The sequence below is a fragment of the Neophocaena asiaeorientalis genome, unplaced genomic scaffold (genome assembly GCF_003031525.2).
Source record: "Neophocaena asiaeorientalis asiaeorientalis breed wild unplaced genomic scaffold, Neophocaena_asiaeorientalis_V1.1 scaffold220, whole genome shotgun sequence".
In the NCBI taxonomy this organism is placed as follows: Eukaryota; Metazoa; Chordata; class Mammalia; order Artiodactyla; family Phocoenidae; genus Neophocaena; species Neophocaena asiaeorientalis.
Genome location: NW_020174042.1, coordinates 4,532,329 through 4,555,208, shown reverse-complemented (window position 1 = coordinate 4,555,208; position 22,880 = coordinate 4,532,329). Strand labels below are relative to the sequence as shown.

Sequence of the window (22,880 nt, the reverse complement as noted above, 5' to 3'; positions counted from 1 at the left end):
TGAATGAGTCATTTGGATCCACAGCAAAAGACAGGAGTTAACTCATTAAAAGTAAAATTTTTGAGGTCCTACCTATTCCATTTAGTTTTTCTGTTCAACGGCTTCCACAAAAAGAGAACATTCGAAGGGGTGCTTAATTCTTTATTGCCTGCAATTTCTGCACACTTTCAGCTGAACAGCTTTCCTTCCTGCCTTCCATGAGTAGATCCTGCCTAATAGCGGGACGGGGACATCCCTGGGAATTAGAAGCCAGGGTAAAGACCACCACAAACAGAAGCAGGGGACAGAAATGAAAGCCCAAGGGTTTCTTCATCTTTCATCATTTTATGGGTGGTTGCAGTGTTTTCTATTATTGGGAGAAAGGGCTTTGTTTTATTGCCTGTTGGTGGGTAGCCCAGCGCCCTCTGTTTGTTAAACCTCCAGACAGATCTGACAAATTGTTCAAAATCCTAGGTTTCTAGTACAACAGGATGTTAAGCAAGACTCTCCTGCCTTAGTAACCGACACCAAAGTGAACATGAGACACTCACAGGCGGAATTCACAAAGGAAATGGCTGAGAACTGAATCCACTGTCCTTTGAAACATCTGATTCACGCTGAGACTTCAAAAGGTCCCAGAGAGAAGAGAAAAAGGAAGGACTTATAAAGAAGTTTCTTTGGGGAGAAGTGTTACCAACGTCACCACCCCACCATGAGGCTTCCACCGGCTGCGCTTGAGGACGTGTCCTGTGTTCTCTGCAGGCGAAAGGCCCAGAGGACAAGTGTCTGGCTCTGCCAGAGAAGGCTCAGGCCACCTGTGGTGGAACGTTTGGGTTCCACCTGTATACCCAGAAATGTCAGGCAGAACAAGGGATCACTAGGGTTCCCCGTGGACCAGATGGAGGAAGTCTGCACGAGGAGTCCAGAGGGCCAGAGGGACCCCCAAAGCTGCATTCCTGGGTGCTGAGGAAGGAGGTGCTTCCAGCAGCCAGAACAGAAATGCATTTATGTCGTGGGAACTGCAGGAGAGGGGGCTGCAGAGAGAGGAATCTCCACAAAGGTCTCCAGGAAACAAGATCGGTGAATCGGCATTGAACACCGCCAGGTCCCAAGAGCACAGAGCCACCAGCCAGCACACTTCCCCCACTCTCTGTACCCCAAGCCCAACCCCTCTGCCTCATTAGCGAGCTCCAGCCCCCGCCCCCATGCTGCCAGCCCAAACTGGGAGGGGAGAGGACACTGACCCTCAAAACAAGTCCAGAGTTGGTTTCTAACTCAGAAGAGACATCCTGTTTCTCAGTTGAGATTCTGTCTGCAACCTCAAGTGACCAAAGGATTGTCTGTTACTCAACAATGAGCAGAAAAATCTTACTTGGGTCAGAGCTCCCATCCAGACCAGTGACTCTCACACTTGGCTGTACATTGGAGTCACTGGGAATCTCAAAAATGAAAAATGCCAAAGCCGGAGCCACTGAATCAGAATTGCCAGAGATGGGCCCCAGGAATGTGTCTTAAACAATGAAATAAGATAAAACAACAATTAAAACTCACCGGTTGATTCTAACGAGCAATATAGAGTGCGATGCTACTGTTCTAGGAACCCGAGAAGATTACTCTTACTGACTAAATTGTAAAGGGCCGATGGAAAACCAAAACAAAATGAAATTAATTTGACTGTCACCAGTTGTGCTCTTCCATGTGTTAGAAAGATAAACACCACCATTCTCTAGATTGCACTGCATGTCGTGCTTTAGACATAACTCAGAACTGACCAGAGCAGAGTTCAGTTCTAAGCATGGGATCCGAAACAATCGATCTAGTGTTTGAAGTTTGGGAAAGTCTTTCCTCCCTTTCTCAGTTGCTAGCCAGGCTGCCAGTGATGATCAGATAGAAAAAGCACTGGCCTGGTACCCGGGCCCTGCTGACATCCGAGGACCTGATAACACCTGTCCCTCCTCACAGCACCCTGGCTAGGGCTGGTGTCTGGTATCGGACTCTGCAAGGTCCCAGCACCCTGGAGAGACGTTATACGGGGATCTTTACTGCCTTTCTCCCAAACTCACATGCCATCGATGGCACCCTCCTGGCCTGGCTGATGCTGGCTCAGGGTCTCTCTGCCCCATCCTTGCTCCAAGTGGAAAGCAGAGTGTCTGCCACCACATCCCGCATTTCCACACCATGCTGTGCGAGAGGCAATCGGGACTGTCACTAGGTTCAGTCAGCCATCCTTCTCCATGCTCACCCATTTTTCTTTTATCAGGGACTTTTTGTTTATTTGTTTTTATTTCTGTTTTAATTTCTTTCAACACGCTTCATTCTCTATCTCCAAATAGCGGGTGAATTCCTAAGCAAAGGGACCATTTCACAGAAATCTCAGTTCTGAGCTGAATGAGGAACACACATGCCCAAGGATGAAAGAGCTGCCATTTTAATTCTTCTGGCTTCATACGGTGATGCAAACAGCTTCACAGGGATCCCAGGGTGCCTGCTTCCTGGTAAGTCCAGAAACTCCCAGTGTGAAAAAAGGGGATCTCATCAAAACAACTAGGAAAAAAAGTAGCTGAAACTTCTTATCATAAAGATTTGTGGGAGCTAAACTTCTTGAGCAATTACTATAAGATGACAGCAGAAATACTGAAGGGCTATAAATCCAAATGTGACCTGATGTCCTTAACTTGGAATGTACATTTAGACCAGAAGGGAAATTACATATATATATGCTATTTGTCTATTTTTCTTTAGTTTTAAAGAGGGTTAAGAGGGAAAGAAAGCAATTCTAAGAAAAGCCGTTATCTGTGGGCTACGGCTACAAATCTCATAAATACCCACAAAGATTCTATCACACAAAGCCAAGTAAGGTCACACTCTAATTGGTCAAAGTGGTTTATGGCCCATAAGGCCCATTTATATCCACTATCAACCCAGGCCAAGTCTCTTTCATTTCCACTTTCATTTATTACTCCTTGATAGCTGGTCCTTGAATAAATACTTAAAATGAAAAAAAAAAATCAGACTTTTCTAAAAGCCGTATTTACATTGAAGATCTGATAAAAAGGAATAAATGAACAAGAAAATGGAAAAAAATTGAGAGAAGAGAACATCTTTATAAAATGCAGCTTAATTTTTGTTTTAGATAAATAAATATTTCCTTTTAAGGGAATATTTGAGAGACTCCAAAATATTCTTATGCCAGAAAACCATTCTTTCCTATCACTAGCTAAGTTAAAACTAACAAAAGTGATCGATAAAAATGAGGCCACAGAGATAAGAGGAGTTAAGCTCTACCAAATATTGGTACCATACAGAAATGTTCAAAAGAAAATACATCAAAATCCTATCTAAAATAGAAGCTACTGGCTTTACACTGACAGAACAGTGCTCATATCAAAGCACACAGACCACTTCTAAAACTTTTAAACACCAGACCTTCACCCTGGAATCAAGTTCACCTCCAACTGTTTCAAAAGTCAGTTGTTGGCCAAATTCACATAAAGTCTGAAGTTTAAGTTAAGAGTAACATACCAATGTCTGTTTCTTAGTTTTGACAAATGTAAGTAATGCAAGATGTTAGCATCAGGGAAACAAGGTGAGGCATATCTGGGAACTCTGGATACCATCTTTGCAACTTTTCTGTATATTTAAAATTATTCACAAATCAAAAGTTTATTTAAAAACAGACAAAAAGCACTTGTCCCAAAAGCAGTCTCTGAATTTAACTATAAAGCTGTTATCCCTCCAAACATGCAGGAAAAGGAACATAGCAATCTAGCTGTTTACTACAGCAAATGTAGCCAAGCAACTAAACTCTCAATTAAGAGGAAGATTTAATGAAACAGACAACAACTGCCAGTGTGTCTGGGTAAGTCATCCAAACATAGCTTGTTTTATGTGCTCCTGAAAGGCTGTTTGTAAATCAAACTTATATAATTCAAATCACATTTTGAGCACACTAAGGAAGCCTGTGCATTTAAAAAGCTGTTGAGGGGCTTTTTGGAAGATGGCAGAAGAGTAAGACACGGAGATCACCTTCCTCCCCACAGATACATCAGATATACATCTACACGTGGAACAACTCCTACAGAACACCGACTGAACGGTGGCAGAAGACCTCAGACCTCCCAAAAGGCAAGAAACTCCCCACGTACCTGGGTAGGGCAAAAGAAAAAAGAATAGACAGAGACAAAGGGATAGGGACGGGACCTGCACCAGTGGGAGGGAGCTGTGAAGGAGGAAAGGGTTCCACACACTAGAAGCCCCTTCGCGGGCGGAGACTGTGGGTGGTGAAGGTTTTTATCCCCTTTCTTTCTTTCTTTCTTTCTACTTTTTCTACCTTTTATTCTGAGCCGTGTGGATGAAAGGCTGTTGGTGCTCCAGCCAGGAGTCAGTGCTGTGCCTCTGAGCTGGGAGAGCTAACTTCAGGACACTGGTCCACAACAGACCTCCAAGCTCCATGCAATATCAAATGGCGAAAAACTCCCAGATATCTCCATCTCTACACCAACACCCAGCTTGACTCAACGACCAGCAAGCTACAGTGCTAGAAACCCTACGCCAAACAACTAGCAAAACAGGAACACAACCCCACTCATTAGCAGAGAGGCTGCCTAAAATGATAAGTCCAAACACACCCCAAAACACACCACCACACATGAAAGACACCAGAAAGACAAGATCCAGCCTCATCCACCAGAACACAGACATTAGTCCCCTCCACCAGGAAGCCTACACAACCCACTGAACCAACCTTAGCCACTGGGCACAAACACCAAAAACAACGGAAACTACGATCCTGCAGCCTGCGGAAAGGAGACCCCAAACACAGTAAGATAAGCAAAATGAGAAGACAGAAAAACACACAGCAGATGAAGGAGCAAGGTAAAAACCCACTGAACCTAACAAATGAAGAGGAAATAGGCAGTTTACCTGAAAAAGAATTCAGAATAATGATAGTAAAGATGATCCAAAATCTTGGAAATAGAATAGACAAAATGCAAGAAACATTTAACAAGGACCTAGAAAAACGAAAGATGAAACAAGCAACGATGAACAACACAATAAATGAAATTAAAAATACTCTAGAAGGATTCAATAGCAGAATAACTGAGGCAGAAGAACGGATAAGTGACCTGGAAGACAAAATAGTGGAAATAACTACTGCAGAGCAGAATAAAGAAAAAAGAATGAAAAGAACTGAGGACAGTCTCAGAGACCTCTGGGACAACATTAAATGCACCAACATTCGAATTATAGGGGTTCCAGAAGAAGAAGAGAAAAAGAAAGGGACTCAGAAAATATTTGAAGAGATTATAGTTGAAAACTTCCCTAATATGGGAAAGGAAACAGTTAATCAACTCCAGGAAGCACAGAGAGTCCCATACAGGATAAATCCAAGGAGAAATACGTCAAGACACATATTAATCAAACTGTCAAAAATTAAATACAAAGAAAACATATTAAAAGCAGCAAGGGAAAAACAACAAATAACACACAAGGGAATCCCCATAAGGTTAACAGCTGATCTTTCGGCAGAATCCCTGCAAGCCAGAAGGGACTGACAGGACATATTTAAGTTGCTCCCACCAAAAGACACAGACTGGCTGAATGGATACAAAAACAAGACCCATATATATGCTGTCTACAGCAGACCACTTCACACCCAGAGACACACACAGACTGAAAGTGAGGGAATTGAAAAAGATATTCCATGCAAACGGAAATCAAAAGAAAGCTGGAGTAGCAATTCTCATATCAGACAAAATAGACTTTAAAATGAAGACTATTACAAGAGAGGCCACCATCACCATGATACCAAACCCAGACGAGGATGTTTAAACATAGAGAATCCTAAAGATGCTACCAGAAAAATACTAGAGCTAATCAATGAATTTGGTAAAGTAGCAGGATACAAAATTAATGCACAGAAAATCTGGCATTCCTATATACTAATGATGAAAAATCTTAAAGTGAAATCAAGAAAACACTCCCAATTTATTCTCAACATCATTAATCATTAGAGAAATGAAAATCAAAACTACAATGAGATATCATCTTCCACCAGTCAGAATGGCCATCATCAAAAAGTCTAGAAACAATAAATGCTGGAGAGGGTGTGGAGAAAAGGGAACCTTCTTGCACTGCTGGTGGGAATGTGAATTGGTACAGCCACTATGGAGAACAGTATGGAGGTGCCTTAAAAAACTACAAAAAGAACTACCATATGACCCAGCAATCCCACTACTGGGCATATACCCTGAGAAAACCATAATTCAGAAAGTGTCATGTACCAAAATGTTCATCGCACCTTTGTTTACAATAGCCACGAGATGGAAACAACTTAAGTGTCTATCATTGGATGAATGGATAAAGAAGATGTGGCACATATATACAATGGAATATTACTCAGCCATAAAAACAAATGAAATTGAGTTATTTCTAACTAACACACCATTGTAAAGCAATTATACTCCAATAGAGATGTAAAAAAATAAATAAAGAGTTTAAAATCAAAATAAATAAATAATTAAAATGCTGTTAAATAAATACCAGGATAACAGGAAGATGTATTGTGTAATGAGAATTATTGCATTCTCGTTTGGTGAAGGTGGCTTGCAGCCATCACCTTTGTCCATGTGGCTGCCCTGCGAGCCACACTAGTACATGCTGCCCAAGCAGCCCCTACCCCATGGGCCTCCAAGTTTCTGTTTTCCCTTCCCCTCTGCAAGGCTGTTTTTGTGTGGCTTTGATTAACTCGGGACTATTATGGTGAGGAATTCTAATCATGGACAGGTCCCAGTATCCGAACACAGGGCTCAGTCTCTACAATAGTACCAGGTATTTGGGCAACACAGTCAAGCAAGTAAGAATACTTCACTGAGCAAGAGTAACTGGAGCAGGTAAATGCATGACATCATCCCTGCTTTTACCGAGGCTCCCACTGAAATTCTTCTGCTGACCATGTACCGGACTCCTGATGCCAGCCATCCTTTTCCCAACCCAAACCATTGGTCAGATTGGAACTTTTACCACTCCTAGAAAAACAGTTCAGGATCCCATCAAAGGATGCCACAACTCAAGTCAGCCCAGGTAAGCAAAACATTCCACAACACTAGTTTCTCATCCATGGATGAGAGAGCAGGATTCTGAGTCCCAAATGGATAAGGGACTAGAAAATATATCTTAAATAGTTCATGAGCCAAACAAATACAGTTCACCCACTCACAGATTTGTTTGGGTTTTGCCATTGTGGATACAAAATCTCATGTAACACTCGAGAGAAAAATAATGTGTGTTTATCAGAATATTGTTCAAAGTTATTCATCCCCATCACCTCCATGGAAAGAGTATGAATCCTTGCCCCTGGACTTGGCTTTGGCATGATGTTGCCAGTAATTGAGTGATATACCCTATCTTCTCCCCAGATGCAAAAACATCAGGTACTCACCATCATCGATTCCAGGCCAGCCCATGAAGTGAGCAGAAATCTGTTTCTCATCCTTCCCATACTCATTCTTGGCTACTAACTTGTAGTCCCCATTATTCATGTGAGTGGGATTATCCAGCTGGAGGCAGCCGTGGTACTCCGTGTGATTGGTAACATGGATTTTAGTACAGATGTATTTGGATTCATTCAAAATTGCCCCATTATAGAACCACTGAAGCGCTGGTTTGGGGTTGCCTTTCACAGTGAATGGAATGCACCAGTGGTGGTCTGAGGTTGGAGATTCGAGAAATGTGATAGTTGGAGCAACTAAATTGAAAAAGAGAGAGTTAATAGCATCAGAAAGCTCAGAATTCTCCCCATCTCCAGATCTCTGTGTCATCAATAGGGGATTTTTATTCAACCATTGTTTGGTTTAAGAAAACACATGACCCACAACTCTGGAATCCATCAATATTTTGTATCATCATCAAGGTTGATTTAACTTCTACAGAGAGCTTCGGAGAGACTCCTTTCCCTGCTCTGCTTAAAGCCCATGCATTGTAGTCATTTTCACATCTATTCAGTGTGAGAACCAACTCCAAACAGATTCCTGAGATTTCTGACAGTGGAAAGCGTTCATTTGAAGTTGACTTTGGTTTCTAATATATATGCCTTTGATACTAGGGAGATTAATCACCAAAACATTGAGGACTACTATTTTTACAGGACTTCACTAAATAATACAAATAACAACAAAACTGACTTTGCAAATCTTGCCTGAAGCCCTGATCTTGCATAACTTTTCTAAAACAAGTAAAACTGGTCAATGCAATGAATGCTGCTATCGATGTTGATTGACTATTATAAAGTCTGATAAATTGATAATATTTTTCACCGATGGTCAATAGGAAACTCTCTTTAAAAGCACTACTTTTCATTACAGTACACCCATTTTTGCTGGAACTGGAGATATCAAAGTTTTGATCCTTTAAATGTCTGAGGTCCTATCTAAACCTGAACAAACAAACTAGAGATTATTTTAACCTGAAGTATAAAACACTTTATTCTTAGGGGAAACAAACATTATCAAGTAGCATCTTTAAACAGAGTACTTATCCTGAGTAAAGCTATTTAAAATCCCTCATAATTGTTTATTTTTATGTGATCTGACTTTGATAATTATAAAATCAAGGACTGGAAGAGACCTTTGAGACCTAATAGCATCATTTTTCAGATGAAGAAACCCAAGTACAATAAGGTTAAGTGACTTGGTCAAGGTTACTGAGTGAGGAAAATCTGGAACAGGAATCCAGATCTCCTAATACCTAATCCAGTAGCCCTTCCCCTCATGCACTGCTTCCTGGTTGTATACGTTCATCACACAAAGCGGGGGAAATCATAGCCTGCTAACAAATACACTCTGAGTGGGATCACTGCAAAGGATGTCTCAGTTGCTAATATTCTTTATCACTTATTCCTTCTACTTGTTATCTAAACTTTGATAGACAAGGCCAATTCTCAAGACCATGGAGACTATATAGATATTAACCTAAACTGAGAAAAATTTGAATTGGAGTGCCCTTACTTGTAGGTCTGTGTCACAAACACAAGGACCACGATGGGGCAGGGACAATACTTACCTTCCTCCTACCAGCCCAGGTGCCCATGCCTAGGCCTCACTTTTTCCTGTCACCACGCTCAAATTAGCTTTATGTGAGGTGTTGACTTAAGGACATAAAGTTGGAAACTGGTTGCATGTGTTTGGGGATGACATTGACTTCAAGCTTCCATGTGGGTCAAAATGATGAGAAATTATGAGTCCAGGACCTTCTGGGCATCGGGGTAGTATTGACAGTGACGAAAGGTTGGTGATTTCATTCACTCCAACAATCACATACGGAATGTGTGTTATAAGTGAATGTTAACCAGTGTATCAACCTTGTGCCTACATGTGTGTAACGCATATTCATACTTACACACATGCACACTCGTGTTTTTCTCATCCAAATCCTAATCCAAACAGAGTAAAACCTCGTTACTTTATACCATGGCAGCTCAGAATTTCCACTCGTGTGAAGATTATGTATTTTTTACTGAATACATACACCATTCACACTGAATGCAACAATCTGGAATGTTAAGTTATATGTTGTATTGCTTATGATACTGGAAAATAATGCACATATGCTTAAGAAACTTTAATATCGTATGTCTTCAGTAGAGAGAAATTTAAAACAGTTATAAAAGTTTTTTTGCAGGTGATAATAATTTTCAGTCATTTAAGTAGGACTCCTCCAATTCCCCACAGAAGCTTGATGTCAAATAAATGGGGTAATTTTTTTTTTTGTATCAACAGTATAATTAGGTGTTTGTGAACAGCCAGCTCAGTACTTTAGGTATCACAACTTTAAAGGTTCATATTGTTTTTACAGAGAAAAAAAATTTAGAAACTGGTTTATCAGAATTTAAACTACAACTTATTAACAAAAAAAGGATAACCAGCTCAAAATACGTTCTATCAAGACAAGGCAGGGGAAGGCACAAGAGGACACGCTTAAAATCGGAAAAGAAGCTTAAAGATAACGCGTGAACAAGAGAGATTAGAAGAAATAGGACAAGTGAAAGGGGCTGATAATATTTCTTAATTAAGGATACACAAAACACTGCATATACTTTTTTAATGCACTAAAGCAGCACCCAGAGTGCCCCAACCACAAATGTAGGTGTAGCCACAATCATCTGCTATTAAAAACACATGCCGATCTGATTACGTACAATGTACAGTGAGGTTGACAGAATCTTGATCTTCTCCTACAAGATTTTCTGCCACACAAGAGATTTGCTTTCCACTGTCATCAGATGAAATGTTAGTTATCCTTAAGGAGCCCTGTGTGTGGCTTGTTTCATTCTACAAATGAATTAACAGACAAACATAATCTTGGTTAGGACTGAACCCAAAGTAACAAGATTTGGGGTTTCTTCCCCTAACTGCAGAAAATCATCTATAACATTAGAAAAAAGTTTCTAGCCTAATCGGGCTTAGGCAAAGGAGTTAATCAGAAGCTATTCTATTTCTCTAGATTTCAATTATTTAATGTGTGAAAGTTGATTTAATCCTTGAATTCCTACCTACTTTCCTCCGAGGGAAAAGACCACAAGGAGAGTCACTCACCTTGCTCACAGTGACATAAAAAGCTTACTAGAGACGTACAGACTTTCCAATCTATGGGGTATAAATAACTAAAATGCAACTTTCATTAGTCTTTGTTAAATAAGAATAGATAGAAAGTAAATGCACAGCAAAAACTCATTGTAAATCTCTCTATGTGGCCCTATAAAATATTAAGTGATTTTCACTAGGTTAATACAATCTCAAGTTCTGAGACACTCTCATCTCTATGAACACACAAACACAAGCCTTACCATATGCTTGGAAACCAGATTACCAACATCCCAGTACAAATTCGGAACTGGATCGCCTGCAACACTACAAGTTAATGTGATAGACTTTCCCTCCTCCACAGTGAGGTTAGGTGCAGCCAAATTTGCTGATGGCAAACCTGTGCAGCAAGAAAAGTAAAGGAAGACATATACAGATAGTTAGATGCATTATCAAAGTAACAGCAACAAGCCGAAAACTCTTTCTGCTTTAAACTCAATAATTATTTACTTTTCTGAGACTGATTTATGTTGATCTGAAAAGGTGCCAGATTGATGAGCTTTACAGATTTGATGTGAACTAAAAGATATGTGATGAGATCTGAAAATAAATTTTGCACATTTCTTAAAACTATCATTGCAGAGTAACCTTTTATTTTTAAAAACCCCACTAGTTTATAGAGCTATGTCTTCTAGCTCTTGTTCTGTTTTACTGTTATCAATCCAGTTGTTGCACATAAATAGTCATTTTATCTGTAGATCATCTTACTTTTCCCTCAGTTTCCTCTCTTCCATTTTTTATAGTCAAGGACAAAAGTGTGGGAGGCATCTACAATTTTTGCATAAATCCACTTTTTGCATTAAATAACTCATAAATCTAACTTACTACCAGAACTAGATTTTGAAAGAGACAAACTATGATTTTGAAATATAAGTTTAAAAATCAGACCTACATTTTGAAAGAGTCCAACTGTGGAAGTCAGTTTCAAAGCATTTTTCAAAGACATGAAGCTTGAACCATAACAGCATTAGAATGTTTCAAAGCTATATAAATCATAGTTAAATATTATAGGTAAAATTAGTCACCCTATCTATGATATGATGAAAAAAGTTTTATGGATCGTCATTCCAATGAAAAGTTCTTTTTTGGAAAAACCTTGAGAAAGTATTTGTTATAGGATGAAATTCTGATGCTTATAAACATTTCTTAATATTTCAGGACAGCATCATTTTTATACTTTGATATTTTAAAAGCTGGCTCTTCTTTATTAATGCTATCACTTCATTAAACTATTACACCATTTGGAGGTTTATACTGGTTTTTTTGTTTGTTTGTTTTTGCGGTACGCGGGCCTCTCACTGCTGCGGCCTCTCCCGTTGCGGAGCACAGGCTCCGGACGCACAGGCTCACGGGCCCAGCCACTCCGCGGCACATGGGATCCTCCTGGATCGGGGCACAAACCCGTGTCCCCTGCATCAGCAGGCGGACTCCCAACCACTGCACCACCAGGGAAGCCCTATACTGCTTTTAATCATAGTATTTTTAACATGAAGGTGGGTCTCAGAATACATCACGTCCTTCCAGTCAAGCAAGCCCCTCCCTTGGTATCAGAAACTCTGCTTAGGACTATATTCACCCCAACAGCTGTGTTCCATGGAACTATGACCCTCAGGAGGAACCCAGAGGTCAGAAAAGGCAACTGATCTTCAACGGCCATTAAACTGCAATTAATCTGCCCACCTAGTGGTATCTGACCCGTCATCTTCACCATACTATGCACAAATCCTTCTCCTACAATGCAGTCCTTACTGACAAAGCCATTATTATTTATTACTGAAACTACACTATAGCAAGACTTATACAGTATATGTCTCATGGTATTCCCACCATTGATAGAGGACTTCCCAATAAGATCTGGCTTTCAGTGGCTGGTGTGACTTCTTCAGAGCCCTTCCTTCCTGCCAGCATCCAATAGAGAGCAATGTTATATATTTCACGGGGTTTCAAACAGCCCCCTAATACTCTGAGTTGAACAGGGCAATGAAGTGTATACAAATGATCAAGAGGCACTGCAGTTAACCGGAATGAACACTGGGTCAGGAGTCAGGAACCCTAGACCCTAAATCTGGAATGTACTGTGTGACTTTGGGTGAGTCATTTCTCCTCTCTCAATGTGTTTTCTTCTCTGTAAAATTACACTGTTCAATTAGAAGATCTAGCTCTAAAGTTTTCTAGCTCTAATATCTGATGACAACCTCCATGACAATTAAGCTTCCCAATGTAAGAAGCATGCCATGGCAAGATATAAGAAATGGGTTTATTTTTTTTTAAATCTCCTTGAAGCCAGTGGTATGATCTAGGTGACTTTTTCAAAATATGCATTTTTTAAATCAAAACACATAGTCGCATAGTTTAAAAAGTCTATAATTCTACAAAACTTGTTATATAAAACACTCAAACTACCTCTAAGTTCAGGAACAAGAGAATGATGCCCACTCTCGCCACTTTTATTCAACATAGTATTGGAAGTCCTAGCCACAGCAATCAGTCAAGGAAAATAAATAAAATATATCCAAATTGAAAAAGAAGAAGTAGAACTGTCACTGTTTGAAGATGCATGATACTATATGTAGAAAATCCTAAAGATACCACCAAAAAACTACTAGAGCTCATCAATGAATCTGATAAAGTTGCAGGATACAAAATTAATATACAGAAATCTGTTGCATTTCTATACATTAACAATGAACTATCAGAAAAGAAATTAAGAAAAAATTCCATTTACAATTGCATCAAAATAATAAAATACCTAAAAATAAATCTAACTAAGGAGGTAAAACACCTGTACTTGGAAAACCATAAGACACTGGTGAAAGAAATTGAAGGCACCAGCAACAGATGGAAAGATATACTGTGCTCATGAATTTGAAGAATTAATATTGCTAAAATGACCAAGGTAATTACCCAAGGTAATCTACAGATTCAGTGCAATCCCTATCAAATTACAAATGTTTTTTTCACAGAACTAGAACATATAATTCTAAAATCTGTATGGAAATACAAAGGACCCCAAATAGCCAAAATAATCTTGAGAAAGAAGAACAAAGCTGGAGGTATCATGCCCCCTGATTTCAAACTATACTACAAAGTTACAGTAATCAAAAGAGTATGGTACTGGCACCAAAACAGAAACATAGATCAATGGAACTGAACAGAGAGCCCAGGAATGAAGCCACACTTATATGAGCAGTTAATCTACTACAAAGGAGGCAAGAATATATAATGCAGTAAAGACAGCCACTTCAAAAAATGGTATTCAGAGAACTGGACAGCTACATGCAAAAGAATCAAAGCTGGACTACTTTCTCATACCACGAACAAAAATAAGTTCAAAATGGATTAAATATTTAAATGTAGGACCTGAAACCATAAAAATTCCAGAAGGAAGCAAAGGCAGTATACTCTTTGACATTGGTCTTAGTAATGGTTTTTTGGATACGTCTCCTCAGAAAAGTGGGGAAAAAGCAAAAATAAACAAATGTAACTGCAACCAACTTAAAAAACTTTTGCACAGCAAAGGAAACTATCAACAAAATGAAAAGGCTGCCTACTGAACAGGATAAATATTTGCAAACTATATATCTGATAAGGAGTTAATATGCAAAGTATACAAAGAACTCATTCAACTCCACATTAAAAAAAATCAATTAAAAAATGGGCAGAGGATCTAAATAAACATTTTTCCAAAGAAGACATACAGAGAGCCAGCAGGCACATGAAAAGTGGCTCAACATCACTAATCATCAGGGTGCAAACCAAAACACCCTGAGATATCACCTCACACCTTTCAAAATGGCTATTATCAAAAAGACAACAAATGACAAGTGCTGGCAAGGATGTGGAGAAAAGGGAACCCTCATGCACTGGTGGTGGGAATGTAAATTGGTGCAGTCATTATGGAAAACAGTATGGAGATTCCTCAAAAAAATTAAAAATAGAACTACATATTATCCAGCAACTCCACTCCTGGGTATTTATCCAAAGAAAACAAAAACACTAATCAGAAAAAATACCTGCACTCCCATGTTCATTTCAGCCTTATTTACAATAGCCAAGATATGGAAGCAACCTAAGTTCCCATCAGTGGATGAATGGATAAAGAAGATGTGGTGTATATATTCAGTGGAATATTAGCCATAAAAAAGAATGAAATCTTGCCATTTGCAACAACATGGATGGACCTAGAGAGTATTACACTAAATGAAATAAGCAGACAGAGAAAGACAAATACCATATTTCACTTATAGGTGGAATCTAAAAACCAAAACAAATTAACAAACGTAACAAAACAGAAACAGAGTTACAGGTACAGAGATCAATCAGGTAGTTGCCAGAGGGGAGAGGGGTGGAGGGAGGAAAGAAATGAGTGAGGCAGATTAAGAGATACAAACTTCCAGTTGCAAAATACACACAGGTATGAAATGTACAGTGAGGAATATAGTCAATAACTATGTAATATCTTTGTATGGTGACATACCATAACTAGGCTTAGCATGGTGATCATTTTGAAATGTACAGAATACTGAATCACTATGTTGTGTACCTGAAACTGAGTGTTGTAGGTCAGTTATACTTCAAAAACAAACAAACAAACAAGCAAACTCATAGAAAAAGAGATCAGATTTGTTGCTACCAGAGGTTGGGCGGGGGCTGGAAGGAGAGGAAGTTAGATGAAGGTAGTCAAAAGGTTCAGACTTCCAGTTACAAGTAAATATTAGAGATATAATGTACAACACAGGGAAAACTTTTTTCCGTTTCTTTAATTTTGTATCAATATGAGATGATGGATATTCACTAAACCTATTGTGATAATTTCATGATGTATGTAAGTCAAATCATTATGCTATACACTTTAAACTTATACAGTACTGTATGTCAGTTATATATCAATAAAACTGAAAAAATATAAAAACAACTACAAACCCAGGGGGAAAAAAGAAACAAAAATATTCAAACTACTATGTGAGAAATAGTACCCATGTGGCACTATTTCCTATTCCCAGAAGCACTCATTTCACCTCTTTTAACTTCTTTGGGTATTGATCTCTATATCACTAAATATCATGTTTATATTGCTACTTCTTGTTTTTTCTGTTTTAACATTATCTACTGACCTCTTACCCTGGAAGATGAGAACTAGGCTCATGTTCACACAGAAAGCCAGCTCTCCCCACTTGCCCATACCACACTCACACTATTCTGTCTTAATATCTCCATCTGCTAAGAAGTTTTTTGTTTTTTTGTTTTTTTGGTTTTTTTGCGGTATGCGGGCCTCTCACTGTTGTGGCCTCTCCCGTTGCGGAGCACAGGCTCCGGACACGCAGGCTCAGTGTCCATGGCTCACGGGCCCAGCCGCTCCGCAGCATGTGCGGTCTTCCCAGACCGGGGCACGAACCTGTGTCCCCTGCATCGGCAGGCGGACTCTCAACCACTGCGCCACCAGGAAAGCCTGCTATGAAGTTTTGTTGTCTAAATGTACAATAAAGTTTACTATAAATACATAAACTCTACAGACAGCTGAACCATTGTGTGTAATAGTTATCACATTTTATCAAATTTAAGACAGCTTTAATTATAGGACACAACACTGTGATATGTACCACTACGAAAGGGAAAAAAAATGATGCCAATTCAACTATGCTGTAATCCTTTCTCTCACCACTTAGCTCTCCTATTATTTGGAGGCTGGACCTTCTGGGTGGCCTATCTTTTTCAATCTTTTCTCTCCTATTTTCCATCTTTTTGTCTATTTGCTCTATTTCTGTCATACTTTTAGTTTTTCCAAGGCTTTTTGTTGTTGTTCCTGAATGGTCTTCTATTTTTTTAACACCATGTGTTTGTTTCATGGATGCAATATCTCTGCTGATCTCTAATATCTATGAACTATTAATTATAATTTCTTGTGAATTTTTCTTCTGTCTATATCAACTTTGTTTCTGCAATTTTTTTTCTTTCTCTCTGTTTTGTGTTTTTCTTTCATATTATAAGCTTTTCTCAAACAGTTGGTGATCCTTGGCTGTTCTTTAATTTTTTTTTAATGTAGATTTTATTTTATTTATTTATTTATGTGGTTGCTCTGGGTCTTAGTTGCAGCAGGTGGGCTCCTTATTTGGGGGTCGCTGGATCCTTAGTTGTGGCATGAGAACTCTTAGTTGCGGCATGCCTGTGGGATCGAGTTTCCTGACCAGGGATCGAACCCAGGCTCCCTGCATTGGGAGCGCAAAGTGTTAACCACTCCGCCACCAGGGAAGTCCCTGTTCTTTCATCTTTAAGAATGGGGTAATAGAAGCATTGCACATTTATTAACTGTCAGCATCACTAGAGCAGTATTACTGGCCTCTGTAATGGGTACCACCTGGTGTCAGTATCATTAAATCCTTTTGGGGATGGGACTGATCAAATTATTCAGATAATTCTCTTCCAGTGTACTGTTTGGAAGAGGAAGAGGCTGGAAACACAGGTTTTCCTGGCTATCAGAACGCAGAATACTCCTATGAAACTTTTTGACGAAATGACATAAAGTAAAGAAGTAACTACCTTAGGACACCTCCTTCTAACAGATGCACAGAATAAATCAAAATAAAGCACAGATTCTCACAGACACAGTCAAAGCTATGGCGGCGTGATGATGAGATGCTGAGTGTAGCTCCCAGGAAGGAGCTTAGTGGTGCCCCCTCACTGCTTGGGATGTGCGCTGCCTCTAAAGAGCTCCATGTAAAACAAAAGCTGAACGCTATCTTTGCTTTTCACCTTTTTTAGGAGAAGCAAAAATCCTCTTCCGATTGCTTTCAGAAAAGCGAAGTGGTGTAAAGAAAACTTCCAAAAACTGGAGGATACCTGTGTCAAAACTCAGTTGTATGTAAATCCATCATCCTCTCTATGGCTCTCACAGCCTCAGCTCTACCTGGAACTCCTCTGGGCCTTTGTTTTATCCTCTTTAGAGAACAAACTTCCAGTTTTTACACCTGAGATGTATGGAACAAAAATCTTTCAACCACTCTCCTGTGTTTGGTGTTACCTGTTCTCTTACTTCCTGAGCCTTGCAGTAGTTCTGCAATATACACCAAGCTTTCCTCTTGGCTTTCCCCATTGCCAACTTGGTAACCAGCATTCTCAGCCTTTAAGTCAGTCACTACTCATCCATCTACTTTCCAAATGCAACTGCAGAAACACAAAGCTTTGTTGACTCCTCTCCCATTCTCTTGTATTTATAGATTTATCTGGCTGCATCTGGAGAAACCACGGAGCCAGGGCTTGCCATGGTGCTTGCTCTTGAGGTATGAGCTCCCCCACCAGCAGACTCCACCAATGGATCTTGGTGACACCCTTCCTGGCACCTCGAATATAAACCCATGGTGTAAACTTCCACCTTTTATAAATGTATCTAAAAGTGTGGAAATTCTAAGCAGAAAAGAAGTTAAAATAAAGAGAGTCTCAGCAGAGAATGCTATGCTATAATCTTAATCTCCCCTGTAAAATCTAATGTAGTTTATTTTTTCCTTCAAGCCTAAATTTACATGATTAATATCTCTAAAAATGTCTGCTTAATTATAGTACTAGCAATAACATTTATGGGGCATTCACTGAACCAGAAACTCCTGTCTAGTACTTTACATTTTTGTTTTATTTAATTTAATCCTTACAACCAAGCTTGAAGTTAAGTATTTATCTTCATTTAATTAATAAAGAATGTGAGTTTTGGAAAAGTCCAATACATCTTCCGAAGTTGCCCAACTACCTAGGAACTGAACTCAAAGATCAAGATGTTCACCATTACAATATACTACCTTTCCCAGACTGTAATATCCATTTTAGCACAGACTATAAATACCAATACATATCCATAATCTAGGAATTTGGTTCATTAAAAAAATAATTACGTGTCTATCTGTGAGAGAAGAGTGAGTCTCCTTTATTTATAGAGAAATTGTATCACCCTGTCATAGCAGTTTCCAAAGGAATCTGTGCAAAATTGGCCAAGTCTAGATCTTTTAAATGTAAAGTCTTCCACAAATGAGCAAGCATCTGACTCACGTGAATTCTACAGCATTAATAGGCTGGCCAAAGATTCAATAATGGAAAAAACAATCTGTACTTGAAATACCACTTGAGGTTTAATTAGCACGATAAAAATGAATTGGGAATCATGAATAGCCGAGGCAGGATAAACCATGTGCCAGGCACTACTTCCTGGCTTAATAAGATTTGAAATCAGCACAAGTACAGAGCAAAGCTCAGTAATGTCTCCAAGAGCTTCTAGCACTATGGTAATGGGATCCTGACTTAAGTATCAGGGCTGTCCTCCTTTACACACTGGGAAACCTCGCTGGAGATCAGAGAAGACCAGCTGCCCGACAGACAGACACCTCTGAGGCATGGAAGAGCCCAGTAAAGGATGCAGCTGATCAGTGTATTGGTTAAGGCCCTAGACAGACAGATGTGGGTTAAAGCCAACCCCTACTCATTAGATGTTTACTCACGATGCTTGGTAAGCTTTCATTTCTCCAACTGGAAGTAAGGATACTAATGACATCTACTTTCTAGAGCTTTTAGGATGCCTAATAAGATAATATGGAAAATATTTCAGATGAGGTCTAGTGCATATTAAGTCCTTAACAAACGTTAGCTATTAATGTTATTACCAATATCAATATGGATATTTAGTTTTAAATATATTTTACATCTGAATTTATACGTGTGTATATCTGATATTCTGTCAAATTACTTCAAGTAAAAATAGCAAAGCCATAACATGATATCACAAAGAAATGGTATGTACTCAAACAACCTTGAGGACCATAAGATCAATGGAAGTTAAATGGTTCTTTTCGAGCAGGAATTCTTAGAGCTTTTAACATAGAAATGTGCACAGTGAACATCCAGAGTTACAGAATTTTCTATATTCTTTTCTTTAACCTTGGGTTTTTCTTTTTCCTACACAGAGCATCTCAAGGAATTAGAGTTGCACAGAACATAGAGTGGGGAAAATTTGGTGGACTAGATGATTGCTCAGGCTCCTGTCAGGTGTAAGAATAATAGTTGTACAAGCAAAAACCCAACGAATAGTCCAACACCCATTGTCTAAACCCTTGCTACTCAAAGTGTGATCTATGGAACAAGGGGTTTGTTAGAATGTGGACTCTCAGGCCCCAACCCAGACCTGCTGGCAAAGAAGCAATATTTTCCACAAGATCTGCTGGTGGTTCATACGCACATTAAAGTTTGGGAAGCCCTGGTCTAAAGAAAGTCAGCCTTTTCACTGAATGATTGATGATTTTCTGCTGAGGTCTACTGGCTGGTATGTCCTTTCCAACCATACTCAGGTCAACAGCCACTGACACTGCTCCATCCAGTGGTACACACTTCTTGAAAGTTGACCATATCGACTAGGCCCTTCGATCACTAATTCAAAGTATGCACGTTCTCACTTCCTAATAATTGAGGAAAACTAACCTCTAAACTTTCTGAAGTATTAACTTGGCTTTGCAATAAATGAGATGGGTCACGTTTGGGTTTTATTTTTCAATATCCACCTGTAGGCCTGAGTTGTTTTCTTTTTTTTTTTTTTTGCAGTACGCGGGCCTCTCACTGTTGTGGCCTCTCCCATTGCGGAGCACAGGCTCCGGACGCACAGGCTCAGTGGCCACGGCTCACGGGCCCAGCCGCTCCGCGGCATGTAGGATCCTCTCGGACCGGGGCACGAACCCGTGTCCCCTGCATCGGCAGGCAGACTCTCAACCACTGCGCCACCAGGGAAGTCCCCTGAGTTGTGTTCTTTTTCACCTCATTTTAGTAAGCCTAAGCTCTGCTCATTTCTTATTGGATCATCACTCCATGGGTATAAAAATATTCAAGTAAATTATGATTTTTGTCAGCTCTCTGTCTTCTCTCCACTCACTTTCTCTCTTCTTGGGAGGAAATATCTTCCCATTTTTGTGTCCCCTAAACATACATATTTCACAACCAGGAATGAAGCCAGAATGAGCCTGACCTATTTAGAAGTGGCTGCTTTACATCTGGTTGCAAAAATGACAGAAAATTAGCAAAGTGACTTTCCCAGCTCAAATGGGAAACTGTGCTTCTAGGCTTGTGTGAGCCGTGTCATGACAGTGACAGCAACCACAAAACTTCTAAACACAAAAATCTGAATAGCAGCTGACAGGTTAGAAAACCTGCTTTATTTGCCTTTCTAAAAAGACAAAGAAAAGCACTGGTCCACTGTGTGGCTTGCTGTGTTTTAGTGGGTAAAACCTGATCTCTAATAAAAGGAAGCAAAGCAGTAAACCAGACTTTGTATTTGCTTTTCAGAAAAAAAAAAAAATCAATCCAGCTAAGATGCTAGGAAAACAATGTTTTTTACCAATCTAATTTATACATGGAGTATTAATACAGCATTTCATTTTAATCTTCTGTGAATGCTAACAAAATAGAATTACTATCCTATTTTCCTAGTTTAAAACAAAAGAAGGAGTATGTACAAATATGCTAAACAGACATGCATTACTACAAATTATAGTGGAAACCAAAAGTAAATCTTAAAAATAAATCATTAAAATCAGTTTACCTCAAGGAAACAGGCCTCTCCTCCTGGGCACCTGTGAACCGACCTTTCCCAACATAAATAATATTTTGTCAATGTGTTGTAAGGAGGCTCTACACTAAAAGTTTGAAGGTTGGAAAAATGGAAAACTGAAATTGTCATTATAAATAAAGAAACCAAAGGCAAAGCTGATTTCAATCCATGGGACCATTAAGAGTGTTTTATATAGTAACTACACTCAACCCTCAACTGAATTACCATCTTATCTTCACTGTGGGGCTAGCATGTTCTACGGTAGCTAGTTACCAGTAATGGGTTGAGGGATTGTTTTGATTTGACCCAAAAGAATACCGCCTTTTAAATATATTTGTTGTCTGCTTAGAACAGAGCATATCATCCACTATTAACACTTCCTGAAGAAACTCTCTTCCAGAGATTTAAATCATAATTATAGTACAAAGAAATTAAAGTATAAAGTACACTGTTCTTTAATAATGACATCCAGCCAGGGGAAAAGATTGAAAGCTTTGTACTGCAAACCTAACTACTGAAGATCAACCAAATGTACAGGAATTGAGTACAAGAATTTAGAATATACAATGTTATAAATAATGTCATTGAAAAACACTAAAAGAAGTAGCAGGAACACTTTTATCTGGAGTGATAAATCAGCACAATCTGGAAAAATAACTATTCTTCACTAACACTTGTGTAATTCAGTTTCTGTCTTCAGAACCACTGCTCATAGCACCCCTTTTTTTCTGATTAATGTGGAAATTTTACATGAATATGTTTTGTTGCCTGGTAATTAACAAAGCTTTTCTAAGGTTAAAAAGGACCTGGTGGAGAAACAGACCACAACATGTTTCACAGCATGAATAAATTTACAGTAATTCACAGCAGGAGGGGCTGTTAGAAAAATATTGTGAGACATTTTGACTGTGCTGTTAATGGGATCGGGAATGGCGCAGTTAAACTTCCCAGCCCCGCCTACCATGCTTGCTCAATCGCTAACGGCAGAGGAAAAAGAAGAAAGGAGATTCTTTCAAAATGCAATGATGACAGACATTTCAAAGGGAACTACGAAGTGCTAAAATACGGAATAATTTGACTAGAATAATATAAATGTTTCAGTTATTTTTACTTAACTGAAATATCTGCACCGTCACATCAAAAATCTGTTTCAATCTGATCATTAATATAATGTGGATCATGCATTTATTAATTGATCAATTCAGCAAACATTAATCAAATGACTGTTATGTTCAGGGGATACATCAGGCACCATGGAGGAGACATTTTTGCTTATAAAATGTAGAGAATTTGTTCATCATATAATGCTTACATGATGAAATACTAAAAGAGGAATTTTTTAAAGAAAGCCCACCTCATAAATGAATGAAATCCCAATAGCTCTTTTTTATGGAAATTAAAATATTACCAGTTGCAAACCAAATGCAATGGCCGTAGTTACTGGCAAATTGTTGGATTTACAGTGGTGAAATACACAAGACCATATTCTTATGAGTTACTTTTTGAGTTAGCTAACAAGCTTCATAAAGAAAAAAAAAAAAAGTGGAAGTACGATGAACTCCGTGAATCTGTGACTTAAACACAACAGGTATATTTTAAAAGTTTGCTGAGGGTGAGACCTAAAAGAAAAGCCAACTGACCATGAATCCATGTTTTAAACAAGACATCTAACTTGAAGACTTGGGGAT

General features: G+C 39.0%; 1 protein-coding gene across 3 annotated transcripts in view; it reads right to left on the bottom strand.

Annotated features, from left to right (window-relative positions):
* NTRK2 (neurotrophic receptor tyrosine kinase 2) overlaps positions 1 to 22,880 on the bottom strand; it is a 367,950-nt gene that overhangs the window by 302,157 nt on the left and 42,913 nt on the right. For all 3 annotated transcript variants that reach the window (XM_024753834.1, XM_024753833.1, XM_024753832.1), the window contains 3 exons: positions 10,823 to 10,959; positions 10,175 to 10,307; positions 7,421 to 7,726 (listed from right to left, as the gene is read on the bottom strand). In XM_024753834.1, coding sequence (XP_024609602.1) covers positions 7,421 to 7,726; positions 10,175 to 10,307; positions 10,823 to 10,959 — 576 coding nt within the window. The remainder of the gene's footprint in view (positions 1 to 7,420; positions 7,727 to 10,174; positions 10,308 to 10,822; positions 10,960 to 22,880) is intronic.